The sequence below is a fragment of the Emydura macquarii genome, unplaced genomic scaffold, assembly GCF_026122565.2.
Source record: "Emydura macquarii macquarii isolate MOO-44397 ecotype Brisbane River unplaced genomic scaffold, CSIRO-AGI_Emac_v2 contig_3249, whole genome shotgun sequence".
Lineage (NCBI taxonomy): Eukaryota > Metazoa > Chordata > Testudines > Chelidae > Emydura > Emydura macquarii.
Window position 1 is genome coordinate 87619 of NW_027133386.1, and position 9156 is coordinate 96774.

General features: G+C 63.8%; 1 protein-coding gene across 1 annotated transcript; it reads left to right on the forward strand.

Moving 5' to 3' along the window:
- Positions 1-2852: 2852 nt before the first annotated feature.
- Positions 2853-8823, forward strand: LOC137142779 (uncharacterized). The gene is made up of 4 exons (XM_067532234.1): positions 2853-3007; positions 3803-3884; positions 4106-4198; positions 4739-8823. The coding sequence occupies exons 2-4, from the start codon at positions 3836-3838 to the stop codon at positions 6958-6960; spliced, it is 2364 nt and encodes a 787-aa protein (XP_067388335.1). The 5' UTR covers positions 2853-3007; positions 3803-3835; the 3' UTR covers positions 6961-8823.
- Positions 8824-9156: the final 333 nt, after the last annotated feature.

Here is a 9156-nt window from a genome sequence, read left to right on the forward strand (position 1 = left end):
TCTGGGCAGGTCACATCATAGCCCCTGTCTATGCCTCAGTTTCCCCATCTGTAAAATGGAGATGATGCTACCAACCTCCTTGGCAAAGCGCTTTGGGATTGATGGCTGGTAAGGGCTGGGGCTCGTTACTCACGACTGCTCTAACTGAAATAGTACGGTGGCATAGCTTTGGGGGTCTGGGGTGTGAAAAAACACGCTGACTGGCTGGCTGGCTGACCTTTGCCAGCAAAACCCCCACTGCAGATGCAGCTATGCCAGCGGAAGGCGGCTAGCGCTGTGCTGAGACGAGGGGTTCGTACGCTGCAGAAAAACTCCAGGTGGTGAATATTGCGTCTACACTATGGGGCAACGCTGCTTTAGTCTCCATCGTGTCCTGTCTTTATCATCCTGTAATTCCCAGTCACCCATCAGGCCTGACCAAGTTCCTTGCAGGCTTCCTGCTCCTGAAAGAATCCCTTGTTTGGTTTGCTAGCCTTGGCTATTTGCTCTTCAACTTCCCTCCAGCTCTTCTAATTTCCATGTCAGCTGTGGGGTGCCAGGCTCTGTAGGATCTCGTGTGGCTCATATCGTGTCTGGCCATGCAACCCTCCCCACCTGTCCCGCCAGCATCACTAACGCTGGGATTTCAAGGTGCACAGGTCAGTAAGTGCTGGCAGGATCTAGGGGTGCTCCTGCACCCCCTGGCTTGAAGTGGTTTCCATTGTATTCAGGCTTTACAGTTTAGTTCAGTGGCTCTCAGCACCCCTGTACAAATTGTTCCAGCACCCCTGCAAAGGGCTGCATGGATGCTCTGCCTCGGGGTCCAACCAGGCTCATTTTGGTTTAGCTTAAAGCCAGATCTGCATGTAGGAGTTTTAACTCATTCATAGATTCCAAGGCCAGAAGGGGCTGCTGGGATCATCTAGTCTGTCTAACACAGGCCTGAGAACTGCCCAGAATTAATTCCTATTTGAACTCGGGCAGCTCTTTCAGAAAAACCTCCCCTCTTGATTTTAAAATGGCCAGTGATGGCGAATCCACGACAACCTTTGGTAAGTCGTTCCAAGGGTTGAAAGTGTGCACCGCTCTGAATTTGGCTGGCCTCAACTTCCAGCCATTGGATCTTGTTAGATGTTTGTCTGCTAGTCTGAAGAGCCCTTTGCTGTCACATTCCTGGTCCCTAGGCAGGTACTGTATTTACAGACTGGGATCCAGTCACCCCTTAACCGTAGCTGTACCAGCAAAGACAAATCCAGCTATGCCAGTCTGAAAATGCTTTTGCTGGTTCAGGGAGTGAAATAAGCTATACCAGGAGAGCACTTCTGGCCTAGAACTGCTTTTGCACAAAGGCTTTTGCTAGGATAGAAATGGCATACAAAATCACCCCCAACAGCCACTGCTAGTGGGCAAGCTGTGACGTGTAGCCCTGGCCTACGTCAGCAAAGAACAGATTCAAGCTGAACTTTCAGCAGGTGAAATCAGAGCTTCCACACAGGGGTTTGTTGGTCCCTGCCAATTGTGTGTCTGGGGATTTGCAGTCCAAGCCCTCCTCTGCTGGGATGCCTCCAGTGAACTTTTTTATTCTCACCTATTACATTTTTTCAGTCTTCTTATAATAATAAACCAAACGCATCCCAGGTGCCAACTCAGAACCAGGGCAAAAACGCTGTAAGAAACAAGAGAGCACGGACTAGCTTTGCAAAGGTATTTAAAATACCTTCGGTGCCTTTAAGAATGGGTCCCTGGGCGATTGACAGGATGGTTGGATTCTCACACCAATATTCCCAGCTCTCAGGTTCCTAGGGCCTGTATCAAACCAACCAACCAACCATAGATATGGAAACAAGGGGGAGGTGGGGCGTGTGTGTGTGGATTGATCACCTGCCTTTCATACAGGCCAGGCCTGCAGGAATCTTTAGTCCCTAGGACAGTGGCTGAAAGGGCCTACAATAAACAAGAGAAGGCTGATGTTTGTTGTGTGCTCCCCCATCTGGATCCAACAGGGGCTGTTGTTTTGTCTTGCCTTTGTGCAGCACCTAGCACCATGGGTTCCTGGGCTCTTAGTCCCCTGCTGCTATGGGCTGCAGCTTTCCCACGCGGGCAAGGCCTGCCTCTGGATTCTGCTCCGCTAGGGTGCGGGTCTCTGTGATGAACTCCAGGCCCAGCATGCAGGGCTCCCTGCTCCGGTTTGACTCGGGGGCATGCATGCCTTACCTGCCTGCTTGCTTAAGTGCTTTCCATTCTGTGCCAAGGAGTGTGATTGCCTCCCTTTTCAGGGCCGGGCCCCTGCCAATCCCCAGTGGATCTGAGTAACAATAGGTAAGCACCGGCTGGCTGTCGGGGGGGAGACAGACTGCAGCCGGAGCAGCTGATGGCGGAGGGGAGGTGCAGAGATAGAGGGCTGAAGCCGGGCAGAGAGAGGCAGTCCTGGGGCGGCTGCAGCAGGGACCGTTTGTCCCTGCAGCGCCCAGCACAGCAGGTTGCGGGTCTGCCGGGGTGAGCCTGGGCAGGACACGCTGCTCCTGGACCCCCCTGGGCTGGACCCCAGCGGTGTGCACCGGGGGGGGGGGGGGGGGGGGGCAGGGGGCAGAGAAGGGCAGGGGGCTGGGAGGTGGGGGGGCTGGGGGCAGAGAAGGGAGGGGGGCTGGGAGGAGGGGGCGGGGGCAGAGAAGGGAGGGGGGCGGGTGGCCGGGGGTCAAGGCTGGCCCAGGGCAATGGTGGGGCCGGGCCGGGCCGGGGCGCGTTTCCCGGGCAGGGGGCGGGGCGGGGAGGGGCCGGGCCAGCTCTGGGTCCGCCCCGGGGGAGGGTCCCGTGGGGCCGGGCTATGGGGCAGGGCGGAGTCCCCGCGGCGGGGGGGGGGAGGGTCCCGTGGGGCCGGGGCCGCCGTTTGCAGCCCTGGGCCGCGCGGGGGGGTGAAGCGCCAGGTGGACGCGGCTGCCCCTCCCCGTGGACCCCGCCCCGGGCCCGGAACGGCGGCGGCGCTGGGGCTGCCCGCCCGGGGGTCGCTGCCCCGAGCCCGGCTCACCCGGTAATTGCACCCGGCGGTGGGGGGGGGGGCTGGGTGCAGAGTAGGGTGGGGGAGGTGCAGAGTGTGGGGGGGGGGGCTGTGTGCAGGGTGGGGGAGGTGCAGAGGCTGGGTGCAGAGTGGGGGAGGTGCAGAGTGGGGGGGGGCTGTGTGCAGGGTGGGGGGGGCTGTGTGCAGGGTGGGGGAGGTGCAGAGGCTGGGTGCAGAGTGGGGGGGGGGGCTGGGTACAGGGTACAGAGGCTTGGTGCAGAGTGGGGGAGGTGCAAAGGATGGGGGGGCTGGGTGCCGAGTGGGGGAGGTGCAGAGGCTGGGTGCAGCGTGGGGGAGGTGTGGGGGGGGCTGGGCAGTCTGAGGGCAGGGGGTGGGGGCTGGGCGGACAGATTAAATGCAGGGTGGGGAGGGCTGGGTGTTGGGGGCCTGGGGGCTGGGCCATCTGGGTGCGGGGGAGGGCTGGGTGAAGCGGGTTGCTGTGTCTGGGGTGGCCATGGGTGCGGTGGGTGTTTCTCTGGGGCTGGCGGGAGGGTCTCGGATTGGGCCTGGGGGTGCGGTTGTGTCTCTGGGGCTGGCGGGAGGAGGCGATGGGTTCTGGCTCGTGGGTTTCAGGGGCCCGGTTGTGGGGTGACGGCTCTGTCACTGGGGGTGCTGTTGGGGCCTTTGGATGGAAAGCGCCCGAACGTTGCCCCAGGGACATGGAGCCTAGATCCACCGCGTCAGGGGGACCCTGGGGGTAGGGTCGGGAGTGGGCAGAAGTGTCGCCCGCCCGGCCATCCCCCACTGACGGCCCTTCTTGCCCGGCAGGCTGCAGTGCGCCCCCCCCGGCTCACTCTGGCCATGGCTGCGGCACAGCCAGCTCTGGGAAGGGGCTCTCCGCGAGCTGCAGGTGAGTCTGCCCCGGGGGGTGGGGGGATCCTCTGGGGTGCTCAGGGGGGAAGTTAGAACTGTTGCTTCCATGTAATGACAGCCCCAGCTGTGAGCGGGGCTCCACCCTGGGCATGGGGCCCTCCCTTGCCCTGGCGCTGGGGCGCCTAGCGAGAGACACAGGCTGGTGCCACCTCCCCGTCGCCAGGGATCTCCCTGCCCTCACCTGTTTGCTTCCTCCAGGAGGATGTCCTGTCCCCCTGCCGGACCCGGCCTCCTGGGCGGAAGGGGAGCACGTGTGGGTGCTGGAGCTGCAGCCCTGTGACGAGCGTGGCGGTGAGTGAGCAGAGAGCTTAGCTGACCCTCTACGACCACGGCTGGACACGCCCGTGTCCCGTTCGTGGCCCGCCCTTCACGGGGGAGGTTGATAAATTGGAGACGGTTCAGAGAAGAGAATGATGAAAGGATTGGAAAACCTGCCTCGCAGTGACGGCTGCTGGAGCGCCATTCATGACGTGGCTTAGCAGAGAGAGAAGGTGGGACTTGATACAGTCCACGAGTACCTGCGTGGGGCGCCGAGCTGTACTAGGGGCTCCTGGGGCTAGCAGAGGAAGTGGAGGGTGAGAGCCATTAACCCCTGGAGCCGTTTACCGAGGGGCCGGGGGGCTTCTCCATCACTGACAATTTCCAAAGCAAGAGGAGGGGTTTTTCTGAACAGGGATTGAGTCCAGGCAGATCTCGGCCCTGTGCTATGCAGGAGGTCAGACTAGACAATCACAGGAGCCCTCCTGGCCTTGGAGTCTATCAACTCTCTGAGGTCCCAGGTCCCCGGCTCGGGCTGGGACTCACCTCTGGTTGTGCTCTGTCCCCCAGCAGGTGCCGAGGCTGTAAAGCAGGAGGCGCCAGAGCCAGGTGGGATGTGGACGCCGGAGCCGGAAGGGCGGCTCCTGAGAAGCGCTGCGAAGGCGGCAAAGCAGGAGGCGCCGGAGCCGGGCGTGGCAGGGGTGCTGGAGCCAGAGGGGCCATTCCTGAGAAGCACTGGAGAGAACGTTCCCCGGATCCCGGAGCAGGGCAGAGCTGGTGGGAGCCAGCACCGGGCCGAGAGGAGGAATGCTCCACGGAGGAGGCGGGGTAAGAACAGCCACTATGATCCACTGCCAGGGCGGCAGGGGGCCAGCCCCCTGCGGGACATCACTGTACCCCAGAGCGTGGCTGCAGGGGGGCTGCCCCACACGTGTGCCACCTGCGGGAAGAGTTTCAGCCGTCGCTCCAAGCTGAGCTCCCACCAGAGGAACCACACCGGAGACAAACCTCATAGCTGTGGGGAGTGTGGGAAGAGTTTCCTGTGGCGCTCGGACCTGCTCCGGCACCAGCGCATGCACACGGGGGAGCGTCCCCACCGCTGCCCCCAGTGCGGCCGTGGCTTCAGCCGGGCGTCACGGCTCCTGCAGCATCAGAAAGTCCACACGGAAGTCAGCCATGGACTGGAGGGCAGCCCAGTGCTGAGTGCGTTGCAGGAAGTCCACGGGGAGCCCAGCCATGGCATGGGGCAGAGCCTGGCAATGCGTGCATTGCAGGAAGTCCACGGGGAGCTCAGCCATGGACTAGAGGGCAGCCTGGTGCTGAGTGAGGGGCAGGGAGCCCACGGGGAGCCCAGCCACGGAGTGGGGCTGAGTCCGGGGCTGAGTGAAGGACAGGGAGTCTACGGGGAACCCAGCCATGGCTTGGGGCAGAGCCTGGCACTGAGTGCACTGCAGGGAGTCCACGGGGAGCCCAGCCACATCACGGGGCAGAGCCCGGCACTGAGTGAGGGGCAGGGAGTCCACGGGGAGCCCAGCCATGTCACGGGGCAGAGCCCGGCACTGAGTGAGGGGCAGGGAGTCCACGGAGAGCCCAGCCACGGCTTGGGGCAGAGGCTGGCACTGAGTGAGGGGCAGGGAGTCCACGGGGAGCCCAGCCACGTCACGGGGCAGAGCCTGGCACTGAGTGAGGGGCAGGGAGTCCACGGGGAGCCCAGCCACAGCTTGGGGCAGAGCCCGGCACTGAGTGCACTGCAGGGAGCCCACGGGGAGCCCAGCCACAAATTGCAGGGCACCCCAGCGCTGAATGCGCTGCAGGGAATCCATGGGGACCCAGGCCACGGAGTGGGGCAGAGCCAGCCGTTGAGTATGCTGCAGGGAATCCATGCAGAGTCCGGCCATGGAGTGGGGTGGAGCCTGGCACTGAGTGAGGGGCTGGGAATCCACGCGGAACCAGGCCACGGAGGGGTGTGGAGCCCGGCGCTGACCACGCTGCAGGGAATCCACGCGGAGCCAGGCCACGGAGGGGTGTGGAACCCGGCGCTGACCACGCTGCAGGGAGTCCCCCCGGAGCCCTGCCATGGAGGGGTGTGGAGCCCGGCACTGACCACGCTGCAGGGAGTCCCCCCGGAGCCCTGCCACGGAGGGGTGTGGAGCCCGGCGCTGACCACGCTGCAGAGAAGCCACACGGAGCCCGGCGCTGGAGCAGAGGGTGGTGTGGCCCAGAGCCCAGCCTTGTTTGCACTGCAGGGAGTCCAGGGGGAGCCCTACCGTGGAATGGCCTGGAGCCCGGCCCTGGGTGCCCTGCAGGGAGTCCACGTGGAGCCCTGGCACGGTGCAGAAGGGAACCTGGCACTGATTGCCTTGCAGAGGGTCCACGTGGAGCCCTGGCACGGTGCAGAGGACAACGCGGCGCAATGCCCAGCCGTGTTTGCGCTGCAGAGAATTTCTGCAGAGCCCTGCTATGGCACTGAAGGAACTGTGGCCCAGAGCCTGGAGCTGATTGTGCTGCAAGGAGCCCACGGGGGGGCCTGCCACGGAGCAGAAGGGAGCCCAGCTCTCACTGCCGGGCAAGGAGCCCACGGGGGGCCTGCCACGGAGCAGAGGGGGGCCCAGCCCTCACTGCCGTGCAAGGAGCCCACGGGGGGGCCTGCCACGGAGCAGAGGGGAGCCCAGCCCTCACTGCCCTCCACGGAGCCCACGGGGAGCCCTGCCACGGAGCAGAGGGGAGCCCGGTACGGAGTGCAGTGCAGGGAGCCCACGGAGCAGAGAGTGCCGTGGCCCAGAGCCTGGAGCTGAATGCGCAGCAGAGTCTCCAGGCTGGAGACTATGGATGTGTCGTCGCTGAGCGAGAGGGAAGCCTGGCTGAGACTCCCACCTCCCCCGCCGACTCGGCCCAGGACAGCCCCTTCCAGTGCCCCGAGTGTCGGAAGTGCTTCAGCCGCAGCTCGTATCTGGTGAAGCACCGCCGGATCCATGGGGCGGGGAAGCCCCACCAGTGCCCCCAGTGTGGCAAGTGCTTCAGCCAGCGCTCGTATCTTTGCAAGCACCGCCGGATCCACAGCGTGGCTGCAGGCAAACCCCACGAGTGCGCGCTGTGCGGCAAGCGCTTCAGCCTTCGGTCCTACCTCTGCAAACACCGCCGGATCCATGCAAGATAGAGCCGCTCCCCGGGCCTGGGAGCCCCGGCAGCCCGGCAGGGGCAGGTCACAGCACCGGAGCCAAGGGGGCGTCGCAGCGGGAGCCCCCAGCATCTCCCTTTGCAGGCCATGTCCTGGGAGCCGCAGGGATGCTGCGCAGGAAGTCCACGGGCCGGGATCCCCCGGGTCGGCAGCCCAGAGACACCGCACAAGCAGCCCCCGGGCCGGGAGCCATGGGCGTGCTGCGGGCTGCCAGGCCAGACCCTGATGGCCGTGGCTGGTGGGGACCCAGGGCAGGCGTTCCTTGCCCCGTTCCATGGCGTTTTCTGTTCATACACGGTTTCCTGGGGGGCAGGGGGAAATGCTCCCGTTTGAACGTGTCTCCTCGCTGCTGCTGCTGAGCTGTGTCCAGGGAAAGTTGCGCAGGGCAGGGGCCATGGACCTGGCCTGAGGATGCTAAAACAGACGCTGCAGAGCCTAGCGGTCTCTTGAGAGATCCGGGGCTGTGGGGGCCAGAACGGCCTGACTGGTCGTCCGGCATGCCCCACAGCCATTCCTGAGGAGGGGCCAATTCTCCGGTGACACGGTGCAGCCCGTGACCCCTGCTGGCACAGCAGTGGCTCGTCCAAGGCTGGCATTCCCACGGGGGCGGTGGGTGCCCAGTGCCTGCTGAAATAGGGTCTAATCCCTTTGAGATTCCAGCAGGCCGGGCAGGGGCACTAGGGCGGGCGGGGGGAGTGTCAGGACCTCCTGTGTTCTATGGGCCCACTGCAGCCCCCACCCCTGCTGTACATGGGGATCAGAGCCCTGACTCCCGTCCCAGGGGTGTGCAGGTCTGCCAGGGAGACCCCAGGTGCAGCACTTGGCCTGGGAGTAGGGTTTAATTTAATCCTGCGGCTGAGAGTTGCTGACGTTCCAGCAGCTGGAGGTTCGAGCCGAGCTGAGCTGAGGCCCAAACTCTTATCAGCAAGGGTGACGGACAACCCATGGGCAGGGGTGGCGGCTTCGCACCTAGAGGGGAGGCGTTAGCCAGACACGGGTCACTGGGCTCAGTGCTGGCTGGAAGGTCCTGGCTGTGATACTCGGAGGCCACCGGTGCCAAACCTCCTCGTCTGCTTCCTGCGGGCAGGGACGGGCTAGAGCACTGGCTCGCGGGTGTGGGGTGTTTCCAGGTTCTGCAGAGTGGGCTGGGTGGGGGGGGGAGGGATCCTGTTTCTGGCAATCAAGCTGGGGTGGGTGAGGGTTTGGGTCTCGTCCCAGCTGTGGGGCAGCGTTATTTCTAACTCCAAAAACTTTTCTGCGTTTTGTGTTGTTTTCCTTAATAAAAGCCCCATTTCCGCCCCTGGGCCAGGGCTCGTTCTCTGCTGCAGAGGGAGGCCACGGGGCCAGAACGAGATTTGGTTAGGGCTGGGGCTGTCTGCATAGCCCTGGCTGGCCCAGTGATTGAACGGCCGCCGGGGAGGGGGGGAATTTGGGAACTGGAGCGCCTGGATGTACAGATCTGTCCTGGCCACCTTTCCAGCACTTGTGTCTCCTCCACAGACCCTGTCTGGCTCATGCCAGGGTCTGCTGCACCCACTGCCCCCCCCCTCCCCTGCCATCGGTGCCTGGGGGGGGGGGGGTGCCTGCTACAGCATTAGACTAACCTCACCCTGCACCCCCTCCTCTGCGGGGGGCTAATCCCACCTTCCCACATTCGCTGTTTGAAACACCCCCCCCCCTCCCCCTGGTTTCAGCCTGGGCAAGGAGGGCGAGCCAGGGGCAGGGGGGTATGGCTGGGAACCGGGCGTTTCCCTGGAGTCTCGGGGACCCTGAAGCTGGGAGCATGGGGCCAATGCAGGAATAGCCACAAGGG

Excerpts from the sequence above, each read along its gene's own strand:
- LOC137142779 (XM_067532234.1), top strand. The coding sequence starts at position 3,836 with ATGGCTGCGGCACAGCCAGCTCTGGGAAGGGGCTCTCCGCGAGCTGCA. Across the intron at positions 3,885-4,105 it reads GGGCTCTCCGCGAGCTGCAG|GAGGATGTCCTGTCCCCCTG; the intron begins GTGAGTCTGCCC and ends TGCTTCCTCCAG. Across the intron at positions 4,199-4,738 it reads GCCCTGTGACGAGCGTGGCG|GTGCCGAGGCTGTAAAGCAG; the intron begins GTGAGTGAGCAG and ends GTCCCCCAGCAG.